A 26014-nucleotide genomic window follows, 5' to 3' on the forward strand; every position below is an offset into this window, starting at 1 on the left:
CGGATCTCTTTTGGAAATGTGAAAGGCCCCTCCCAGCATATCACAATAACTACTTTACTTTTCTCTCAACTGAGCTATATACCAGCCATTAGCAGTAGTTTAACCACATTTTTAAAAACTGATAATTTATACGGAATAATATTCATATAATTAATACACTTTGAAATATTAACTATTTTAAAATTTGTAATTCATAAATTAAATAACATTCAGTTTTAATGCTAGGTTAAAAATGCAAGAATGCCAAGAGATTTTAAGAAATCCCTTAAATTCTCTGTGAGTTCCTCAATTTTTCCATGTGACATGTAATTCCCTGAGAATTTCAGATTTTCCAGAAGAATCAGTACCACGTAGCAAGTCAGTCTGAATATTATCTGCTAGTCAGCATGTTCTTCATTATGAACACTTAAAGTTATATTTTGTGCACGATTAAATGAGTCTACTGGACTTCATTTTGCACTGAAGATGATCACTCTGTGTTGAAATTGACACACAATACTAACAAAACTGTTCAAAATTTATACAACTGTCACTGGAGTTTCCCGTGTTTGCAATACTTGTTGTGTGGTCACGGTGCATAAATTTCCTAGTCGAATCCAACTCCCCTAAACGTTTAGACAGACATGAGCTACGCTGTCTTTTAATATATATGGCATATAAATGTGTATGTAAAATCTATACTACTATACAAAGAAAAATAGTTGTCTCGAAAAGATCTTGATCTATTTATGTGAAATTGTTACACGCTGCTCTAATAAATCTTCAGACAAACAAAGCCTAAATAATTTTTCAAGGAACAATGTACAAGTTTTCTGTTAAAACAAACTGCTAGAAAGAAAATGCTGTGGTGAGAAAATGTGTCCTTTCGTTTTCTTTCTTGCAGTCAGTTTTAACTAAAATAGTAGGACATTTAAATTATTAGACAGACTGACTGTTCTTATATATTCTTTCTCCTTGCATATAATTTTAAATAAAAATTGTATACTTCATATTTTGCTATTATGTTTTCTTCCTCGCACTCAGTTCTCACAGAAAATAGGACACTTGTATTTACGGCTTATCAGTTTACGATTAGAACACTACTACTGAATCTGTATCATCCGAAACTTTGTAATACTATCTGCCTGCAGAGAAAAACTATGCGAAATACTGTCAATCCTCACAGATCCAGCAGGAGGAGATGTCTCTCATACCCCGGTCACCAATGATTCCAACCAATTAAGGATTTGTTGGCAATAACAATAAACAAAGCTCAAGGTCCGAGAGAGAGAGGGGTGGGGAGGGGGGGAGGGAAGAGGAGATGGACAGAGTGACAGGGGAGGAGGATATTAAGACATATATCCAAATCCCCATACGTATTTAGCAATTGTGAGGCATTGCTGGGTACGCTGGTAATAATAATATTATTATTTAATAATAATAATAAAAAAATCAGGAACAACATGGACAGAAGAAAGAGAAAGGCAACATGGGGAGAAGACATACTTTAGAAACAGGAAACAACAAAGACATGAGTTGGAAGCTGTCACATGATCTTGGGCAAATTGAAGATAGTAAAATCATCATCATTATTAGTAACATAATTTTCATTTGTAAGGCTATTGCCATTCCCTCCTCCTGAGGCACCCATGGCAATTGCTATGCAGCACTTTATCAATCCCTTCACTGCAGATTCACCTGAGATTCGGTGCCAGGCAGTAAACGTAAACAGACCCTGCACAGATACTGAGCGTTTCATTAACTTGCACCCCCATATGCACAATCTCCCTTAAGAAGCCACTTCCTGTAAAGCTGTCACAAGTGAGCCTTGAAGTGTCTACTCGCAACAACATCTGTTACTAGAAATTGTGAGGTCATGCCACTAGGAATTATCATCAATTCTGTCTAGTTTACTCCTTAACTTCCTGGGCAAGTTGTCCACTGAAAAAAATCCGGCACTAATATAATCCATCTGTTAACCAAGGAAACTGATATTCTGTTCCAGACAACCTTCAACCAATCTAGCGTGAAGTCACTGGTCGTCTATCCCTTTTCTTGGCAACTGAAGATAAGGGACATAGGCAGTTTCTCTTTCGATAAGGTTTTCCTGCAAAGAATCGCACACGGGGGCAGCTTCCTTCTATCTGCCTGTGCACCCAGGATTACTGCTGTTATTTTGGCTGTATCACAGATATAACTTCCAATAGGAAGAATTTTAATGGCCTTCACACTGACAGTAACATCTGGCAGCATATCAAAATAAACTGGCAATAGATCGGCGTTACCCAAACGATCTAGCAAATAGTCGTGCAGTTTTCTTAATATTGATTATATGATGCAGGTAGACAAATATTTATTGCCAAACACAGTGGGTATTCCCCAGCTCGAGACATTCTGTGTTGTAACGTAACCCCTCCCCCCCTCCTCCCCCCTTTCCTTGTCGTCACACATTATCCAGTACTCGCTTCAAATTGCACAACACATGCTGTTGGAAAATTCCTCTTTATCTCCAGCACCTTCATTTGGGTCATTTCTTGAGGCATTGGTAAGACTTCAATGTGCTTCTCTCACATGTACTGAACAACTAGCTGCTCCCATTAATGGAATGTTTCCTGCTTCAATCCACTGGAAGTTTGACGAGTAGAACTGGTGTTCTCGAATTTATTCTTCTTCTGATGGCACCTATGACCATTTGCTACTGTGACACCAAATTTTCTTTCCGCTGCAAAGTTGTTTGTGGCCCATACTTCATGAATCATCATTAACTTAACGGAAAACAGGGAAAGACAACGTGGGGAGAATATTTACTGCAGAAACAGGAAGCAACAAAGAAAGAAGAGGAGTTGGAAGCTGTTAACTGATCCTCGTTGGTCAAGTAGAAGTTAAAAAATCATCATCATAAATAATATCATCTTAATTTGTACGGCTACTTCCATTCCTTCCTTCCGAGCCAAATGCAGCATCAGTGTTGTACCATCAGTGTGTAACAACTGTAAACCATGAATTCGTAGATCCACATTTGTCAAACAAGTCACAGCCGTTATTTTGAACCAGTATTTATTGCTAGAATTTGCCGTTCTTACACTACTGACAATCTACACAAAGGAATGACAATAAATCCTACTCTTGGCTTCCTACTGCAGAATCAACAGAGAACAGACAGCTTTGGGATAACATCACACTTTATCATTTGCTGTCTATCTTGAAGTAGCAGCTTTAATGCCATTGTTCAAGCTGATGTTTCATTTGTCGGGCAGCATTTAGAGCATTCCGAGTGAACATATTTATGGTAAAATCAGTTTGTCTCATGTAGAAATGTATGAAATTGTGAAGTACCTGTCCGTTTGTCAAATCAATTCAATTCCAACTGCAACTGGATTTGGGCGAGCTGCAGTTAAAACACGATTGATGTTCATAAAAAGCTAGGTATACGGGTCGCGTTCTCACAATCAGCAGCATGTTGAAATGCGTTGCCCACTCGGCACTCCTCTCCCAACAACCACCCTAGTGTTCAGCCGAGTCAGTGTCACTGCTGACACCCCCAACCTTCTGAAATAGTCAAATTAAATCTGTCTATAACCTTAATTACAAAAGCTTCACATCGAAATGTAAGATGACCACTATATTTAGTTGTTACACAGAGTAAAAAAATGTTGGCATCTTCGACAATAGCTCAATCTGTGAATGTAAGACCACCTCGTGTTTTTCCAATGAGGTATTCGGGAAAAAAATCTCAGCTTATAAATAGGTAAATACAGTATTTCTGTCACAAGCTAGCTTCCAACCTATATGTTACCATTAACTACCACAGAAAGCATTTAGTACTGTGTTGCAGATTATTTCATCACAACTACCAACTACAGAACTGTAATTAGCCCATCGACTGCTGTGAGGTCAGCGGAGTCTCCCCTGATGAAGACTATACAACTGGTGAACACAGGCACTAGTCAGCAAAGATTGTCTCTCAAGTTCTCGGTTACATCAGGGGAGGAGTCCAGTGATTGAAAAAAAGGCTGATCGCAAGTTAGTGCCAACCCAGATACTGACTCCTGCCCATCCCTTGCTGCTATTTCATAAGGAGTCCCATCGTTCGTTGTACATTTGAACTTTTCTTAGACAAAGGAATTTCTCTGTTAAAGATTTTTGACGTGGCGCTAAAAAGGAATATTACACACTGTTGTTATATGCTTTGTCAAAGTTCAAGATGGCGGACAATAACAACTTGATGTTATGCACTGCAGTTGTTTGTACCACAATTGCATTATGCGTGCATCTCGAAAGAAAGGAAACACACTCGGGTGAAGCTGTGGGTATTATGGCGAGATAGAAAAAGATTCAGCAAAACTTGCTGCGAGACCTGCAAGTGGAGGACGTCAAGTCTTTCATAAATTACTTTCCAATGGATGAGAGTGCACTTCGGTATTTGCTTAGTAAAGTTGCTTCTCGTATTACAAACCAGAATACTCACTTCAGAAATGCTATTCGTGCAGAAGACAGGCTCACCAACACACTGCAATTTGTTGACACAACAGAGAGCTGCACTAGTTTACAGTACAACACTACAATACCACAGTGCATATTAACCAAAATAATTCCATAAATGTGTGAAACAATTTATAAAGCACTGGAGGAGGAATATCTGGAGGTAATAAATGTTTAGTACACTCTATGGGCAATAAGAATATTTTTACTTTTGAATAATTTGATTAATAGAATTAGTGTCCTGAATAATTTAATTAGTAGAATTAGTGTTCCAACAACTACAAAATTGATAAAAAGTTCTATGGTGAGTCTCTAGATTTGATAATTTCTGTGATGAGAGGCGAGATTTGATGAAGTTCCCTATTACATTGTCAAAATTCTTTGACATAAATTTTTGAAGTCTCAACTTTGACAATGAAATATAGTGTAATATTGGTCTAAGAGACCTATGTTCTCGTGCACCTGCTTTCCTCTGGCAGACTCTTCTACATGTGAAGTGTCAGAAAGCACCTGACTACCTGTGGTTAGTGGAATGAGTTTGGTACTGAGTTGTCCCTTATCTCTGCCTCTCCTGTACAGGCCTTTACACCTACCACTGACAAGAGAGTTTACGTGGTGACAGGTTCCATATTTTGTGGAGAGTAGACACTATTACTATCTATGGGGGAGGGGATAGTAGTCTCTCCAGAAACAACCCACCCCAAATAAATTCATTCCCAGAGCAGATTTCGATCTATTTACAGTAGTAAGGGTGATTTCCAGCGGCTCACAAAAAGAAACTACCTCATACTACACTCAAGAACAGTGTTCGCAGTGGGCCGCGTTGTGGCTAGTGCGATGTCTCATAGTAAACAAATAATGGTGTACTTTGGGATGCTCTGTCAACTTGTCATTTCCATCTTATGCAATATAATTTGAAGACTGACTGTGTCATCACTCTTTTCTGTTGTCTTTAGGTGCAGTACTACACGTACTTGTTCGCCCGGACTCCGACCGGACTGTGAACTACGATCAGCTTCGTGCCGTTATGTATAGCCAACTGCAAGTTCAAATCCCGAAGACCACTGTGCCCTTCAAAACTCTTGTTTCTCAGAGTGTGCACCGATATTTTACAAAATGCACATTCTCTCAGTGCTTCATAGCTCTGGTGGGTGTGATGCCTGGTGCGATATCAATAAACTGTGTCCTGAAGCCCGAGCCTCGATTAAACTGAAACCCCTGTCCCTGCTTATTAGATTTTTGGATTTTTTTTTTTTAAATAGTGTCCTTAATTATTCTGTCCCAGAACCTTCATATTTACACCACAATATTAGTCTCATCAAATTTCATTTCACGATTCTATTTGAGACAAAGCCCGACAACAGCTCATTTGTTCGTTCATTTTGGTCAGGTGTATCACCGATGTTCCTTGCACCTCTCCTCGACTGTTCTAATACTTTGCCACCTGAGACATGTCACATTTGTGCAGACTGCAGTATACACCCAGGTTTCAGAAGCCTGTATCTTTTTCATGTTACAAAGAAGACTATCTTATCTTTGTTGTCAGGACTGAAGTACATAGTAGCAGTCTACCAATTTTTCCAGATACTGACCCAGTATAAGGTAGATAAGCAATTCTCTGTTTCTCTGTCAGAGTCTCAGCTTGTTTCTTGGATGTCCTTTAGTTTGACCACAAAAGCCACTCAATCTGATGGTCCGAATACTCATTCCTTAAGAAGACAGGTTGTACACTTTGTAATTCTTCGGCGAGACTCTCCTTGTCTGAAAGCGTTTGAGCTCTATTAGAACAGTCGAGGACAGATGCAAGTGACATACTTGACTAAAACAACCGAGTGAATCAGCTGTCACAGAGTGCAACCTCAAATAGAATCAATAATTCTGAAATGAAATACGAGGCGACTACTAGTGTGGTGCAAACACTGAGTTTCTGAGTCAGCATAACAGAAGAGCCTTATTTAAAGAAAGATGTTGGAAAGCTTAATAAACAAGGATGGGAGTTTCAATTTAAACAAGGCTCGGTGTTACCACTCAATTTATTAAGATCTTGCAGGCCATCACATCCATCCGAGCAGGAAAATGCAGGCTTCACAGAATATCGTTGAGGTCCATGGAACACAAAAGAGCATCAAAGGGTGTAGCAGGGGGGTCAGGAGTCAAAATCACAAAAATGTTCACAGTTTAGTTTGGGGAAAATGTTTACAAACAAAATATGGTGTTAGCCATGGACTGCCCTATACCCACTGCCTTAGCCAACATTTACATCGTGCACTTTGAACAAATATTCTTTAATGCACAGCTGCAGGTTAAGGACAAGATCATAGTCTGTAAGCCAATGGTTCCCAGCCTGGGGAGTGAAATGTAATTTTCTGAGAGGTAAAGACAGAAGAATTTAATAGTGTATTGGTCAGGAAACAAAAATAAAATAAAAAAAATTATTATTATTATTTTACACCTTGCATCTCCGACAGCAAAAATGACACACACGAATCACATATGCTTCAACATATCAAGAAAATGCCTTCTCTGAGTTGTAGATAGTTCCTGCGATAAACTAGAAATTGCTTTGTTCTCCACTTTGGAACAATATGTGAACTAGCTTACAGCACAACTGACAGTAACTATGTGGTGGCTACTTCTTCACAGTAGAGCCTACCCATTATTATTATTTTTTTTATTTCTTTCCTTTCTCAGACGTTATGTCTGGTTAAAAATGGAAAGTGACGCGGACCTTGACCAAGCATGACTTCCTTTTATCTGTACGGTATATGTTACATTGCATTTAGGAACTTTCGGGTAATTGAACATGTATCAATAATGACAGATTTCTGTACTTGTATATATACGTTTGGATGTAGCTGCATTGCGTTGCTGTACTGGTGGATATTGTGTGGTATGACTCCTGTAGTTGATAGTATTATTATTATTATCACCAATTAATAACAATGGCAGTGATAATTTCTTTCAGTGAGAAGTAAGCAGTCCAGCCGTCAAGTGATTTACACACAATAGTCCTAAGTATAGTATACACATTTTAATTTGGTTGATTTTAAATAGGGGGTGCAGGTTATTGGTGAAGCAAGGGTAGTTAGAGAGATGAGTGGTGCAGAAGAAGCATCAACAAGTGTCTGCCCTCAATGTGAAGAGCCAAGTTTCTTTTACAAGGAGGATTTGTAGGTAGCACTCGTGAAGCACTAAAAAAACGTTTTGTCAACAAATAAAGGTCGTTATAAACAAACAGTAGTGATTGTCTTATTGACTCATTAGTTCATCATTTAATAAAACGCCTATAAAAAAGTAAATATCATTAATTTTTAGTTATGTTAAAAATTAAAGTGGCGAAAGAAAATTATTTTTCATCCTAAAGTTTAATCAGGTGTTAATGTTGGTGGTGGCTGGAAAGGAGGTAACAGCTAATATCTGAGTGCACTCAGTGGTAATGGTTTCTAAAAAATTGGAAACCACTGCTATAAACAGTGTATTCAAAATGTAATTATGATTTTTGGTTGCAATAACTATCAGTCGGATGAAACGTGCTGAGGCACTTAACTGCCAACATCCTTATATTAACCATTGAGCAGGTGCGCAGTTTTTCACAACACAAGCGGGTGCGCGACATAGCCTGTAAATGTGTGAAGAACAGCTGACTTTATGTTACTGGGGTAAACATGTATGAACAAAATTACAGTTTAATCTTAGTTTAATTAAACAATAATAAAATAAACTTACATTATATTAGCTAAATCACTGTTTAATTAAACAACAATAAAGTAAACCTTTCATTGTATCACTCTGTTACTGCACGTAAGTGTTAGCCTACACTAATGACCTCCTCAAAGCATTAACCAGCACAGTTGCATCAAATTCCTGTCAACTGCCTATTTGCTAACTAATTAATTTGTAATTGACTGTCTCATTGTTGGATGGTGCTGTTAGTTCAGAATCTGGGTCTTTTCTTGTACGGATTGTAAATTTTTTCTGACCTAGCTTTCTGTTTATCTTATATTACTTCTGCTTACTTGGCCAATGACTACAAAATGTATTACCATGTTAATTGAAGCAATAATGAAGGAATAGGTACAGGCTTGCAATTATAAAACAACAACGTAACAGTACAAAACAATATTATTTGTGACTGTCACACTTTACACACAGGCGCGCTCACTCAAGTGTTAAATCTACCACCGAATTGTTGCATATGATAAGCGACCCTATTAGGATTTAAACATCTCCCTAAATGAAGGAAAAATGGGTTCAATATTTATTGTAAGTGCACCATGACAATACTCTGATAATCAATTCTTCTGATCATCCCAGGTCTCAAACATGCTGCCAGGACAGCAATGCTGCACAGAGTGCGGAAATTCTGTCACGCAATAAAGAGGCAAAGAGAGAACTTGATACCATTAGATATTTGGCCCAGGTAAGTTGTTATCCTCTGGATATGGTTAATGATTTAACAGAAGATTGTCAGAGGGTGTAGTACAAAGGGATTAAAGAATAGCACTCATCTTAAATAGGTGGTGAATGTTGATAATAAAATATATTGCAGAATACCTTATTACAGAGCAATATCGAATAACGTAGGCAGGTGGCCAAAATCTTTAATGTCATACCTACATATTTTATCCCTAAAAACAATGGACAGTGGTTTATACACCACAAAGAATGATTGGTACAACCCTGTGGTAACAAAGATGTTTACAAGATTAAGTGCCGGCAATGTGGTTGCAGATATGCGGGCCAAACTGGCAGAACCTCCTGAGAACAGTGAAGTGAATAACTGTAAGTCAGCCCCATCACTTTACATCTTCTTCTTCTTCTTCTTCTTCTTCTTTAGTGTTTGTTCAATCTGGTGGCAGGGTCCGTTGAGCAGATTTGCTGTCTACATTTTGTTCAGTAATAGGCCATGTATAGACGAATATTTACAGCCCTCAAGTCATTGTGCAGAGTGTTGGCCCACTGTTGTCTAGGTCATCCCTTGGGTCTCTTTCCCATGACTTCCAATGTGTATGCTGCCTTTGCAACGGTATTGTCCTCCGCGCACAGCACGCATCAAAACCATCACAGTGGCCTTCTTGCACTTCTTCTGGATCTGTGCAACCCCCGAAATGTTTCCAGATGTGTCGTTCAAAACTCGATCCAAACAAATGATACCACTTGTCCGTTTAAGCACATCAGTCTCCACAAACTCTAATCGTTATTCCGGCTCTTTTGTAAGCAATTTCAACTTCATTTAACCTTACTTTCAAAATTTAGTGTTTCACAATAAGTAACTACAAACTCGGTGCTTTCTGGTTCATTTATTTTATCGTGAACTGTTCTCTTGTGGAGAAGTATGACAACCTTCTGTTGCCATGCCAGTGATTATTTGCGTAAGTATTTTTTGTATTAAATATTTCGGGGTACCCTTCCCGAACCCCACCCCCCACCTCCCCTCGCACCCCCAGTGTGGTTTGTGAGCCATCACACTATATTCCACCATTTCAGTACTTAGTTTTGGAATAGGTTCTTCCTTCAGAAGGATCTGTTGCACACTACACTCCTACTAACCGGCATTGTTTTCTTTCGGTAATGATAGCCTTACTCAGTACAAAATGTCATTAGGCATATGCAATCACGGTCATTTATGTCACAATGCAATTGGTCGATTAGGAAGGGGAGATTACAAATGGACAAACAAATATACAAGAAATCAGTGGCCATAAAAGCACATGAAAACATTGCTGACTTTTGAAGAAGAGGAGGAACACTTGTGAACTGATGGCAGAGTGGCTGAGTGCAACACGGGAGCACAAGCTGGAAATTTTGAAGTAAGACAAGGTCTCCTTTCCATAATTTTATTTTATGCCCCCGATGGTGAAAATGCGGACAGCCAGATGACGAGAACGTGACTCTCAAAATGCTTACATGTGTGTTACCATTGTTTTACTGAGAGTTGTTAACTACATAATTATGACAATAAAATACTTAAAGAATGACATCACAAAATACCAAAAACTGCTGTAACCTGTGCCATTTATCGACAACCACTTTTGGTCGAGAGGCTGTCTTTAAACCACAAAATCATTATATTGTGTTAAAGGAAAATTCCTTGTCATCAAGCACACAATTATTATCTGTTGTAGCATCTGCCACTTATTTGCAAGTCCACTGTCTTATATTTTCAGTAGGAAGAACAGTCTAGGTTGCAAAAACAGCACAAGCTTGATGACAGTTCGCCATTTGAGTTATCTTCATGAACCGTGGGTAACACATTAGTCATAAGTAGTTGAAATTTTGGTGTGCACCTTTGATGAAAGAAAGCTGCTGTGCTCTGATCGGGCCACACTTTTAATCTTTATACAAATATTTATATAAAAATTGTAGTAAGATATTGAAAGTGACAAGCTTATTTAATTTCAGTGCCTAAGATGAAGAAGTGCAACGTATAAAATTGAGAACCCAGGCCCCCAAATACACGACCACACGTGTGCACTCAGCTGGCCAGTTTTCACATAGTGTGCATACATATGGTCACATATTGACAGCCACTACAATTTACAAACCAATATTTGTATAAAGATTGAAAGTGTGGCCCTATCTAAGCAAAGCCGCATGCCTTCGCCGAAGGTGCACACCTAAATTTCAATTATTTACAACTAATGCATTACCTGCTGTTCCTATACAAATTCTGAAGATTCCTCAAACAGGCGAAATGTGTTTTTGCCACCATGACTGTTTTTCCTATTGAAAATATATCACAGCTGCTCCACCATGGCCATGGAGTGGGAGGATTTACACCAAGGTCACCGAGTGCACAAACTGACACTATTGTATTATTCCACACACTGTCATATCAAAGGCATATTGTAAACTGGTGCCTGTATCAGCTGATTAGTGACTGACACACACACACACACACACACACACACACACACACACACACACACACAGATATATAAGGCACTGGACACAAGTGTAAGTGGTGGATGCTGCGGCTGATAATAAGTATATGCTTGGCTGCCTTTAACCCCACGTAACGATAAACAGACACACATTACACAGTAAGCTTTTGTTCTTTACGAAATACACTATAAGTTGTGCAGCCATGTTTACAATGTTTTACACATGAAAAATAGTAATGCCCAAGAGACCTCAAACAGAAAAGAAATAAATGGGAGCCATTACCTGGTGTGACAAATAAAACCCCTCATGGGACCCCTCCAGTTCTCCCCATTTTTCCATTGCCTCTTCCCAGCTCATTCCTCGTTCTACGTGGACTATGTGTAATTCTGTCACAGCTGAACCTGTGGCGTGCTTTCTTAGGAATGTGTAAAGCTTTACTCGCTTTACCTCTTCACCTGTTGTGCCTAAATCTAGAATAGGAAGGAATATACACAAACATTAGTCACTTAGGCCTCATAAACACTATTTTAAATCTATGATTGACATAAAGAAAGCCTTAAATCACTGCCAATGAAACTATACACTGCCATTACACAGTAGTGCGTTCACCTAATATCTTATGTGTGGATTAACTATATTTAAGTTACACTGCCATATCTCATACGAGTGATGCAATCGAGGTTGGAAAGGAACAAACTGGAGGCAGATTGTCTCTTGTAACACGCTTACATTTTCATCTAAATCCAACAACATTGTGTTCTACACACTTTACAAGGAACAACCTATCTGCTACGTTCTCTACTATATATATATATATAGTTGTGTCTGTATATGTGTGGATGGATATGTGTGTGTGTGCGAGTGTATACCCGTCCTTTTTTCCCCATAAGGTAAGTCTTTCCGCTCCCGGGATTGGAATGACTCCTTACCCTCTCCCTTAAAACCCACATCCTTTCGTCTTTCCCTCTTTCCTGATGAGGCAACAGTTTGTTGCGAAAGCTTGAATTTTGTGTGTATGTTTGTGTTCGTTTGTGTGTCTGTCGACCTGCCAGCACTTTCATTTGGTAAGTCACATCATCTTTGTTTTTAGGTATATATATATATATATAAAACAAAGATGATTTGACTTACCAAACGAAAGCGCTGGCACGTCGATAGACGTGCGGAATATTTGTGTATAAGGAAGTGGCATCAATGGTTACAAGGATGGTGCACCTTCAACCCATTACATGCAGTCTCCCATCCTTCATCAAAGACACCAACCACTTTCTCGAACGCCTGGAATCCTTACCCAGTCTGTTACCCCCGGAAACCATCCTTGTAACCATTGATGCCACTTCCTTATACACAAATATTCCGCACGCCCAGGGCCTCGCTGTGATGGAGCACTTCCTTTCCCTCCGATCACCTGCCACCCTACCTAAAACCTCTTTCCTCATTACCTTAGCCAGTTTCATCCTGACCCACAACTTCTTCACTTTCGAAGGCCAGACATACCAACAATTAAAGGCAATAGCCATGGGTACCAGGATGGCCCCCTCGTACGCCAACCTATTCATGGGTCGCTTAGAGGAAGCCTTCTTGGTTACCCAGGCCTGCCAACCCAAAGTTTGGTACAGATTTATTGATGACATTTTCATGATCTGGACTCACAGTGAAGAAGAACTCCAGAATTTCCTCTCCAACTTCAACTCCTTTGGTTCCATCAGATTCACCTGGTCCTACTCCAAATCCCATGCCACTTTCCTTGACATTGACCTCCACCTGTCCAATGGCCGGCTTCACACGTCTGTCCACATCAAACCCACCAACAAGCAACAGTACCTCCATTATGACAGCTGCCACCCATTCCACATCAAACGGTCCCTTCCCTACAGCCTAGGTGTTCGTGGCAAACGAATCTGCTCCAATCCGGAATCCCTGAACCATTACACCAACAACCTGTAAACAGCTTTCGCATCCTGCAACTACCCTCTTGACCTGGTATAGAAGCAAATAACCAGAGCCACTTCCTCACCTCCTCAAACCCAGAACCTCCCACAGAAGAACCCCAAAAGTGCCCCACTTGTGACAGGATACTTTCCGGGACTGGATCAGACTCTGAATGTGGCTCTCCGGCAGGGATACAACTTCCTCAAATCCTGCCCTGAAATGAGATCCATCCTTCATGAAATCCTCCCCACTCCGCCAAGAGTGTCTTTCCGCCGTCCACCTAACCTTCGTAACCTCTTAGTTTATCCCTATGAAATCCCCAAACCACCTTCCCTACCCTCTGGCTCCTACCCTTGTAACCGCCCCCAGTGTAAAACCTGTCCCACGCATCCTCCCACCACCACCTACTCCAGTCCTGTAACCCAGAAGGTGTATACGATCAAAGGCAGAGCCACGTGTGAAAGCACCCACGTGATTTACCAACTGACCTGCCTACACTGTGAAGCTTTCTATGTGGGAATGACCAGCAACAAACTGTCCATTCGCATGAATGGACACAGGGAGACAGTGTTTGTTGGTAATGAGGATCATCCTGTGGCTAAACATACCTTGGTGCACGCACGGCCAGCACATCTTGGCACAGTGTTACACCGTCCGGGTTATCTGGATACTTCCCACTTACACCAACCTGTCAGAACTCCGGAGATGGGAACTTGCCCTTCAGTATATCCTCTCTTCTCGTTATCCACCAGGCCTCAATCTCCACTAATTTCTAATTTCAATTTGCCGCCACTCATACCTCACCTGTCTTTCAACAACATCTTTGCCTCTATACTTCTGCCTCGACTGACATCTCTGCCCAAACTCTTTGGCTTTACAAATGTCTGCTTGTGTCTGTGTATGTGCTGTTGGATATGTGTGTGTGTGCGCGAGTGTATACCTGTCCTTTTTTTCCCCCCTAAGGTAAGTCTTTCCGCTCCCGGGATTGGAATGACTCCTTACCCTCTCCCTTAAAACCCACATCCTTTCGTCTTTCCCTCTCCTTCCCTCTTTCCTGATGAAGCAACCGTTGGTTGTGAAAGCTTGAATTTTGTGCATATGTTTGTGTGTCTATCGACCTGCCAGCGTTTCGTTTGCCAAGTCACATCATCTTTGTTTGTACGGATGGATATGTGTGTGTGTGTGTGTGCGCGAGTGTATACCTGTCCTTTTTCCCCCCTAAGGTAAGTCTTTCCGCTCCCGGGATTGGAATGACTCCTTACCCTCTCCCTTAAAACACACATCCTTTTGTCTTTTCCTCTCCTTGCCTCTTTCCTGATGAAGCAACCATTTGCTGCGAAAGCTTGAATTTTGTGTGTATGTTTGTGTTTGTTTGTGTGTCTATTGACCTGCCAGCACTTTCGTTTGTTAAGTCACATCATCTTTGTTTTTAGATATATTTTTCCCACGTGGAATGTTTCCCTCTATTACACACACACACACAGACACACACACACACACGTTTACAGTTTATGTATAACACGCATATGTACGTGTATACCTTCAATAAAAAAATTTGTAAATTTGATATTTATACAAGATCTTATTTAAACTTACAGCTCAGTTGTTTACATTTATGGGCCTGATTATAATACTGCAATTAGTTTTACTGAGTGTATTGGTAACTAAAAAATTCAACTAATTAATGTTACAACATCACATAAGTGAGAAACGTTAATGAGCTAATCGATGTAGGCATTCACAACTTTTTGAGAATATATTTGGAATTATGAAAAGGTAATGAACTTCCAAAGTTTCTGGCATCAAAGTTGAGACTCTCCAAATTTCAACCGCCTACTTTGTTTCAATGACTGTACAATTATGAACTTTGACAATGTACTTTTCTTACTGTAACGTTTTCTGGATGAGACATCACCACTTACCAATTAATTCAGTCAGTTATTAAGATTCTGATTAATTTAGAATCATTAAAGATTTATTTCTAGATGGATGTCACTCATATATAGAGGATTCAAAAAACTATATAACAATAATGTTCCTTGTTCTGCTCTGAATTGCTAACCTGAAACATACTTTATAAACCAAACAACTGTGAAGTCTTAAGAGTCCCTGCAGAACAGTAAACACCAAATTTCAAAGCATTACGTAGTTTTAAAATTCACATGTTCTTAGGCCTGTCTTGAAATAGTCATTCCACTCTCAAAATCAAAGTCCACGACCAGTCAACCTACTGTGAACATCCCTCTGCCAGATTGCATTAAGAGTCTGCGGCCTGCTGGTATACACGTAATATCCCAATATTGGTTGTGTCAGTTAGGCGGGGGTCGCACTGGGGGTCTGCATCCGACTAGTATATTGTTAATAGTGTGAATGTCAGCATATTGTTATTCTAAAGCTCACTTTTCTGTGTCATTTAAAGTGACACTTTGTGTCACAACATAATATGCACAACAAGCACTTTTAAAAAACAATGAGACTGGTAATACCATTTCCTTTGAACATTAGTGTGAAACCTCACCCTGATGTTTTCTCTGTTCTACTGTACCAATAACAATATTTATGAGACAGTTTTAGGAATTATGTAACTATCATAGGGTGTCCATTCTTCCCGTTTTTCCCGGGACAGTCCCGTTTTTTACCAAAATGTCCCGTTGCCTCGAAAGTTTTTTTGGGGACGCTCAACTGTCCCGTTTTTTTATGATTCCATTTGGCTAGAGTATTTTACGCTACTAGTTGCTTGACTTGCTATTAATTGCGCAATTATTTACGCTAGAAAGCATGTGATGACTTTCAGCATACCCCAAACATGTACCGAACTGTCAAAAGTCGCAAATAATTTTAAACGCACTATAGGTTACGAATAACAATGAAGATTCTTCTCTTCTAAATCGATCCACTGAATCCGTCCTTTAGGTCCAGAGATACTCTACACCACTGATACTTGCTCTCTGGCTTTCGTCACCACACTGTTAACGTTTTGTACTGTGCAATCACTGTTTCATTATGCCAAAACGAAAGTGTAATTTTAACAGCAATATAAAAAGCGAGTTTCCTTTTATCACTGGTAGTGGAGAAACTGTAGAATGTATGTCGTGCAGATCAAAATTTGCTATTGGTCATGGTGGAAGGTCTGTCATTGTGAATCACATTAGGACGAAGAAACATCGCATGAGTGATCAAACAAAAAGAGCAAATAAATGCATGAGTGACTACTATGTAAACTTAAAATCAGTAACAGAAATGGATAGGCAGTTGGCAGCACAAGAAGCTACGTTTGCATACCACAGTGCAATGCGTAACCATAGCTTTAAGTCAATGGACTGTACTACAGCAGCTGTTAAAAAACTTTTCAATCCTAAATTCACATGTGGACACACAAGATGTAATGCAGTCATTTCAAATGTTATTGCACCGTATGCAGCTCAGCAGGTTTTAAATGAACTGAGAAGTGCTAGATTCATTTCTGTAATGATTGATACATCGAATCATCTGGATTTGAAGTTGGTTCCTCTCCTTATCAGGTATTTTCACCCTGAAAATTGCATCACGGTGAAAGTGCTCGAATTGGTTAATTTAGCTGGAGAAACTTCAGATTTACTTCAGAATTATGTGCTGGAGGTTTTAAAGAAATACGATCTTGAGCGAAAGGTGATTGCAGTTTCTGCAGACAACACTAACACCAATTTTGGTGGTAAGCAGAGGAAAGGAAAAAACAATTTGCTCTATAAACTGCCACAGAACACAGTGAATAATATAGTAGGTGTTGGCTGTCCAGCACATGTTGTGCACAATTCCTTACAAACTGGCTCAGATTGCCTACCCATCGACTGCCAATTAATGGTAAACAAAATCTACCAGCATTTACACATATATACAGTAAGGGTTGAATCTCTGAAGTCATTCTGTAAGTTTACTAAAACTGAATACAAAACTGTACTTGGGCGCAGCAAGACAAGGTGGCTATCTCTGCTACCAGCATTGGAAAGAATTGTAGAGATATTTCCTGCTTTGAAATCATATTTCATTTCCCTTGATAAGCGTCCTACTACCCTTAAACAATTCTTTGATAATCCTGAGTCTATTGTTGTTCTACATTTTCTTGTTAGCCAGCTAAAACCTTTCTCCACAACAATTAAATGTATTGACAAACAATAAATCACAATAGTGGAAGTTTATCAAGAAATAAACAAATTGTTGGGCAAATTTCAATGTAGAAAATCTGAAAGATTTCTCACATCCTTTGTACACGAGACTCTAAGAAAGCTGGAAGAAGAGGGTGAAATTACTGTAGAACAATTTCATATTTATGCTGACGTCTTCTATGACTCTTGCACTGAGTATATTAAAGAATGGTGTTCACCATTTCTCACACCTTTTAAAGCATTTGACTGGGCTAATGCTGAAAAGGAGCAGCTACAGTGGAAGGATATTCAGGACTGTTGTGTTTTTGTTAAAAGTATTGTACCAAATTTTCCTGTTGATGAAGACTAACTGTTCGATGAATTTTCATGTGCACAGAGCTTCATAAAAAGTGAAGAAGGAAGAAGGAAACAAAGAAAGTGTTAGTGCAACGTGGTGCAAAATATTTGCTTATTTCAAAAATAAAAACACTAACATTAAAAACATGATTCACTTGGTGGAGTTTTGTCTGGCAATTCCTGGGTCGAATGCTGCTGTGGAATGTGTGTTTTTGTTAGTGAATTCTTTGTGGTCAGATGAAGAAAAACAGAATGAAAGTTGAAACAGTGAGGGCCTTGCTCACTGTCAAAACACACTTTAATGGTGTATTGTGTACTGACTTTTACGATACAGTTTCAAAGGAAAATGCACTTCTTGATAAAGTACATAAAAGTGAAAAGTCCGGTGACAGTGTGCCAGAATAATTGTAAAAAGTGATTTGGGATCATCTGAGTGCACGTTGTAAGGTAAACGTGTATGTGTATTATATTTAGTCAATACAATATTTATGTCCCGTTTTTTTCTTCATTGTCCCAGGTTTTTCTCTAATTTATTTTAAATGTCCCCTTTTTCAATGAAAATGAAATGGACACCCTAAACTATCATAACTACTTCAAGAACACTATTCTTACCATATTTCTGACAATATACTTTTGATCTGTCGTTGTGATGTTAAGCCAATTCTATGATGTTATTTATTAGTTGGGTGGTTCTCTTTTTTGATGGGATAATAATGGAGGAGCTGCACTTTCATTTACCTGTGTACATGGCGAACTGTGAAAATATACATCGTGTATACGTGGTGCCTGTTCTCTCGGAGATGTTCGAAAGCACAAACACTATTTTGATCCTGCAGCCCCTATGAATCGAGACACAAATCAATTAAAGACATTAGCTGCTAGTGGGCACTTATTTATATCAATGGGAGAAGTTGAAAACCTGTGCCAGACAGGGATTCGAACCCGAGTCTCCTGCTTACTAGGCAGACGTGATAACCACTGCGCCATCCGAACACAGTGGTCACCACAACCACACGGAGTACCCCACCACCCCTCCCGTCAGACCCAAATTCTCAAATTATACCACACACTACTGATATAGTGCCCCTGCTCATCAGCCTCATTATTCGTGGCATCTTGTCGATTCCCGTAAGAGTTCGAGATTGATACGCATATACACCGAAGGTATCATTGGCAGTGTTCACCTTAATCATACAACGAGGTGACGAAAGTCATGGGACAGTGATATGCACATACAGAGATGGCAGTTGTATTATGTACACAAGGTGTAGAAGGGCAGCACGTTGCCGGGGCTGTCATTTGTACTCGAGTGATTCGCGTGAAGAGGTTTCCAACACGATAACAGTGGCATGATGGACATTAACAGAATCTTAACACAGAATGGTAGTTGGAGCTAGACACACGGGACACCGCATTTACCGAGAATAGCAAATTTCACTCATTACCTATCACCACAGACAATGCAGTGGCCGAGGGCCTTCACTTAACAACCAGAAACACCAGCTTCTGTATAGTTATCAGTGCACACTGCACGAAATAACCACAAAACTCAATGTGGAACGTAAGATGAACGTATCCATTAGAATAACGTGGTTGTGGTGACGACTGTGTCCGGATGGCGCAGTGGTCAGTGCACCTGCCTAATAAGCAGGAGACTCAGGTTCGAATCCCTGTCTGGTACAAATTTTCAACTTTCCCCATCGGTATAAATTAATGCCCAATGGCAGCCGATGTCTTCAATCCATTTATGTCTTTAGAATATACTGGGTTAAACCACATTTAAAACTTATTTCGTGTGCCGTCTATATCAGCAGAATTTCTCCTACAGCTTAGCAGTTCTCAATACTTCAGTCCAACAAGATACGAGACTTGAAGATTCCACAAAACCGAGTGCAACGAGAAAACCGCAGGTGAACAGAACATCACAAGCCGTCCGTCATATTGAGATTTGAACCCAATTGATCATCTGTGGGCAAAGGTTAATAATGTGTTCCCCCTGTGGAATCTCGATTGTTGAACTGATTGTATGTGGTGATCAAATTCTAATTTCAGTTGCCCATCAAAGTCAAATTTTCATCCTCCAGAACCTAATGAATAACTTCTTTTATCTCATTACAAAATTTTCTAATCCCTTCATCATCCGTGGAACTAATATTCGTGTATACCTGTACTACTTTGGTGTGTTTTGGCTTTCTATCTACCTCAGCTATGATAACGGATTCACTACACCATTCACTAATTTTCACACTAACGTACACACCATGAGGCTGTTTAGGGATTTTAGTGATATGATATGAAGCAAATATTGCACATATTACATTAAAAGAGATAATGAGTTTTCTTAGTATAAAATTTTCAAGAAAGAATCAGAAGCAGTTCATACGGTGCATACTCGAGAGTCGCAAGTTGCCACGGAAGAGAACTGGCGGTGCGTGTACTGTGAGGGGAGAATAAAGTGGAAGGGGGTGGTGAAGACATGTCTTCTGTTTTGTAAATATGGCATAAAAAGGGGTGAAACTTTACTTCCTGACCAATTCAACCTCACTTTCAGTACCCTATATATTTCTTTGGGTCTGTTGCAAAATTACTGTTCATTTTTATTGTTCACTATCAGTATTCTTTATTTATGTTTTCCACTGTATCAAAATCTTATTTTGTTACTATCCTGTGTAATATTTTCTTTCATTTTTTGCTCCTAAATGCATTTGTCACATAGTGTCTTGGTAAGGTTTATGACAGAAGATAAGCTGTGTGCCCAACAAACCATCTCTGTTGCTTCATTTCATGTTACTGAAATAGCTAAATAGCAGATGTATATACTAATGTGAAAGTCTACATTTATTGTGCACAGTGAAGTGTGAGCTGCAGACAGATTCTGTCAGCCGGTGTATTGTGCTGCACACTGCAGTTATTTTATGTCTTTGCACAAACAACATTTTCAAAATAAGTTCTGTGAACACAGATTTTAATCAAATTGCCATAACAGTACCATTCACTTCCATCTGTACTCATATATGCACAGGAGTCACTTAAAAACTTTCATCACAATTTTCCTACAACAAACTATTAGCCCACTACAATACTAAAACACTACATACTGGGCTTAAACTTGGAGAAACTCTTATTTCATCATGTTGTGGTAAATATGAAATTTGAAAAAAGTCTTCCAACATTTATTTTGGAGCTGGATAATAACTCCCTTAAGAGCAAGCTGCAATTATTTTTAACTTGCCTATTAATAACAGTAATATTAGAAGACTATATGCACTTACCCAATATGCCCATGTCAAATCGGCCAGACTTCTTAGCTTGTGTTACTATGGCATTAAGGGTGTCAGTGAAATACTTAAATAACCTATTCTGCAGGTCGACAGGCATTCCCAGGATTCTGTAATTGGAGGACACAATGTTAGTAAGGAGTAACTTAAAGATTTACCAGAACAACTTCAACAGATACAAAAATAAGCTGACATTTTCAGACTGGCAGAATACCTTATGTAACTTCTCAAAGCTCTGTTGCCAAAGGAAGGATTACAGATAAGTGGATACCAGTAGCAAAGGATATTTTTTCTATTTTCTTTGTTGCAGTTGTGCCGTCGAAGGAACTGGCAAATTAAATCTGGAAAGAAAATCCCCAAAGAAACAATAACAGCCTAACCATTACGTAAATATACCACAACTGATTTCAAATGTTCTTCCTGTCTTTTATCATCACCTCTGAGACACCAGAGAAACACATCATTTTGCTTCATTTGAAAGTCTTCTTTTTCAATACTGCACGTTTGAAAAGGATGTGCAAAACAATATTCACACTGCCCATGCATCCTTTGTACACCTCTTCAAATAGGAGATTCCTCAACAAAGATAGCAGAAACTTCAATTACGAAGATGAAATGGGAGGATAACGTAACTGATACTAACAGTTCTCATGGAGTCATAGTGGATGAACAGTAAAGAAGCCATCATCACGAGTCTTGAGGACAACCAAACTGGTCACATCTAACAAGAGTCACGAGAAATGTCCTCATCAAATTTTGTAAAATTCGCTCAGTACTGCCCTCCTGTACATTTACTTTTACAATGGTGGGTGATGCAGATCACTCAGTTTGTAGCTCACAACAGACCGTGACACAAATGTGTAATGTTTTGATATAAAAGACTGAAATGACAGTTCTCATCACTAGTCTTCAGTGGAAGATTGTTTACATTCTCGCCAATGGCCCTACTATCCACAACTTCCGAGGCACCCCCTAGTCGCAATGCCAAAGCAGAAGCGGGCCTACCTGGCAGCTGGAGACATACGTTCACTGTTGTGCCTTGCCATTATGACTTCCTTTTTCGTCTGTCTGTACATACATCAAATGAGAGCATGCACGGTGGGATGATCCATACTTAGAAATTACTTAAACTACAATTTTAGTTTCCACAAACGCCTTTTTTTCTGCCTAAGAGGATGGAAGTGAAGCATGAACTCCACAGAACGCAAAGTTACACCACAGATCCCTCCACAGAGACAAAAGATGTCGCGTAAACAAACAAATTTAACTAATTGTAACATCACATAAGATTAAAAAATATTATTCTTTAAATAACAGGTGTTTGCTTAATTTCAGTTATAATTTTTTTCAACACTTATCATTCTTTTGTTCACTACATTCTACAATATCATAAATGATTTTTACATTTTGCATTTTATTGTTCCCTTTGTATGAGATTTTAATGTACACTGCTTCCTTTTCATAACAAGGAGTACGAGAAATAATTGAACTGTTCGGTCAGATTGTATTGTGGTTATTAAACTGTAACTGCATTTCCTTTTAGCTCTTAATATATTGATCGCAAGAATGTAAGTTACTCCAATTTATTAAAAGAATATTTAGGGTTATTTTTACCACACGGAGTTGTGGTCTCTCACAATTTCGAATCTCCGATCTGTGCAAGTGAAAATGTCATTGCAAAGAATCATCAGTACCAAGCTAAGTCTATTAGCCTTTAACTATTTTGAAGAACGCTCAAATGGTGTGAATAACATGCACTGTACAGCTACCTCCTCTTTAACAGTTGCACACCTTGTTCTATGGGCATATACTGTGCAAATACCTTTCTACCTTTTAGATGTGAGTGTCTCCCTATTCACCCTCTACAGGACATTCACCCAACCCAGGTGTATGCCATTCCTTCCACAGGTCGGCCAACCATTTAGCTCTATAATACCTACACAACAATTGGTACACCTCATCTTCAATTTACAACAGCATATATAACTTGTGACCCTTATCTTAACACCGTGCAATCTCAAAGTTTCCCGTAACATACTGACTCTACCCTGTAATCCCACATGTTTCCCCGACTCCTCCCCCCCCCCCCCAACTATGCTTCTTGCACTGCTATAAATTACTTATGTGTAAATATATAATAAAAATAAAAAGGCATTCCTTCATAGGTTAATTACATTATTCATAACCTAACATACCTAACAACATACCTGTATGCTTCTTAAGTTGGTCTTCACTTTTTTGTTAATAAACATTTTCATTTCTTTCGGTCAATAGTTGCAACAAACATTTAAAGATACCCTCGTGAATTCTGTTGTGAATGTACAAAAGGGTGTTCAAAAGGTTTTGTACAGTTGTCTCTCTCTCTCTCTCTCTCTCTCTCTCTCTCTCTCTTTTTTTTTTTTTTGAAGGGAGGAGAATGAAATTTTTTGTGAACATACTTGGAACATCATTTAGCCAGAAGTTGGTGTACAAAAGTATTTTCTTTTATTTACAGGTGAGCCATAATGGACCGGGAAGTAGATGTCAGGTTGTGACAATGGTCGGTGATGAAGTTCTTCTTCAAGACCAGTTACGACTCTGCCACATCGATTCACAGGAAGTTGCTCCCTGTTTATGGGAGAGGGGGGGGGGGGGGGGCAGTGGATCGCAGCAGTGGTTGCAGAGGTTTAAAGAAGGTGATTTCTCTTTACTGGACAATCCATGATGTGGTAGACTGATGGCAGTGAGTGATGTGAATAAGGAGACCATTGATAAAATAATCCAAAATGACAGATGTGTGACAACATGACAGCTTGCTGAAACAGGGTGTCTACATGGACACGGAAAAAAAAAAATTCCAGGATTTTTCCCGGATTTCCCGGTTAAAAACACACTTTCTCCCAGATGACAGTACATTTTCCCCTATCACTCCTATGAATGGTTATGGTTTTGTACACAGGCGTACAATTTCCCGGCACTTTAGAAAACGAAACTCAGAGAAAAAGACACGTTTTGGAAATATCTTTGATGTGCAGCAACATGTACGCTGCGTATTTTCGTATTACGAAAACATACATTAGAAAATCCACCAAACACCGCATGTTACTTTCCGAACCATTGAAACTGAGATTTCGATGGGCTTTTGTAAGCCGTTCGTAACTCTTGTCACGTGATCTCGCCAGCCGATGACAGAGGATATTCAGAGCATAGGACACATGATGTAGTCAGCCAATAGCAACATCAGTGTTAAGTAGCGCGACAAACAGGGAAAGTTAATAGTTTAAATTAATATACATAGTGTTGTTACAAGAAAAGCAAAGCTTTCACATAAAATATTGGTCTCAAGCTGCAAGAGAAGCTAAGCATTCGCATTACTGTTGATCTTTTTTGCGCGTGTTACACTTTAAGAGATATCATACAAATGTGCCTGTAAAATTTTAATAATGACATAAATGTCTGATCTTCAGGGTTCGAAATGTTTCTAAATGGCTCGTCATCAGACACCTGATTTTTAAATGAGAGTCAAACGCTTTGTGATTTAATAAATTCACAGTCAATTCTTGTACGTAGTTCAACTTACGTAAAAGGATATTTAGTTTGAAAGTAACGCTTAATATTTTCCCGCGACCTGTTACAAATAGGTTCGTTTCAGCAGTTGCCAGACAGCTCAGGTAACAGGCGACACCGCACTTGGGTAGATATCATGATGTAGGAAGCCCATATGTATGTACGTGTAAAAGATCATCAATGAAAGATGATACTGCAAGAGCATCGGAATTTCGTGAACCATATTAAAATGTACACATTTAAAGTGCATACTTAAAGGCACACTCGTATGTCCAGATTCCCAATGAAGTGCCGTAGACCCCGACCTGATAAGCTTTTAAGTGTGGGTTTCAGATGTAAATTTTCTTGGAGCACCGGTACTGTATTATATCATGTTTGGTTCTTTATTATGGCATAATGCCATACGTGCTAGAAAATGAAAACATGCACTTGAAATTCAGCGAACAGTTGAAACTACCCAGTACTGTGGAATTAAACATTTAGTTTCAGATACATTGACTGCCTCTGCGGAAAAGATTAGCAAAAGTCAAATTTCTTTAGCAAACAGACAAAAATAACTTCACTCTTCCACAAGGTGATTAATGCTTGACTGCCAGAAAGGTGGAAATAAAATAAAATCTGAAACTAATGACATATTTCAGCCTTTAGTAATTATGTGAATGTGTTTTAATTCACTTGATAGCTCCCGGCCACGTATATCCGTTTTGTTTTCATTTGATGTGATTGTAAACGAAGGTGAAACAGCAAAATCACTGAACGTAAACACGGGTCACGTGGAGTTTCAAAATATGTTCATCTTGTAGCGCAAATCTTTCTGAAAAGTCTGAAACCTAAAACGTATGTATTCGAGGAAATGTAAGACATATTATTTGGTCTTAAGTATGCCCAAGTGCAGTTCCATGCCTCTTCATAAAGCATTTTTCTACTGCACGTCCAAACTATATTCAAGAGAGTGGAAATTGAAATGTCCTGTGGTGCCTCTCCTGCTCCCAGTCGGCCGGTTTGGCAGCATGCCTCTCTTAAAAAAAAAAATCTCGCAATTAATAGCGGACGGGATTATTTGTAATCGAGAGAACAAGAAATCTTCGGAAAATCTGAACTCTTCATTGCCCATTAGTTAATAACTTGCTGTTTTGTGTGTCATAAAATTAAATATAGGATATATAAAACCAGTACTGACAAGAGATAAGCAAGAAATTACACATTTCTTCAAACCTTAGCTCCTAGCATTTTTTTTCTCTCTAATCTTGCTACAGCTCTACATGGCGTGTTTTCCTTTCTGTGAAAGAATCTTTTACCTCATCAAAGTTTGTCAAACGTTTTGCTACATGGAAAATCTAAATGTAGTTATCTAATACTGAAAAAGCTGTTAATACAAATAATACCCAAGACTGGTGTGGTTTCTCAATCTGATTACGTCAATTTTGTCACTGT

General features: G+C 39.1%; 1 protein-coding gene across 2 annotated transcripts in view; it reads right to left on the bottom strand.

The window, feature by feature from the left end:
- The window catches only part of LOC126101610 (protein strawberry notch), a 274618-nt gene that overhangs the window by 45451 nt on the left and 203153 nt on the right, over positions 1–26014 (bottom strand). For both annotated transcript variants that reach the window (XM_049912293.1, XM_049912294.1), the window contains 2 exons: positions 21029–21144; positions 11629–11816 (listed from right to left, as the gene is read on the bottom strand). In XM_049912293.1, the coding sequence (XP_049768250.1) occupies positions 11629–11816; positions 21029–21144 (304 nt within the window). The remainder of the gene's footprint in view (positions 1–11628; positions 11817–21028; positions 21145–26014) is intronic.

Source organism: Schistocerca cancellata, chromosome 9 (assembly GCF_023864275.1).
Source record: "Schistocerca cancellata isolate TAMUIC-IGC-003103 chromosome 9, iqSchCanc2.1, whole genome shotgun sequence".
NCBI classification, from domain to species: domain Eukaryota; kingdom Metazoa; phylum Arthropoda; class Insecta; order Orthoptera; family Acrididae; genus Schistocerca; species Schistocerca cancellata.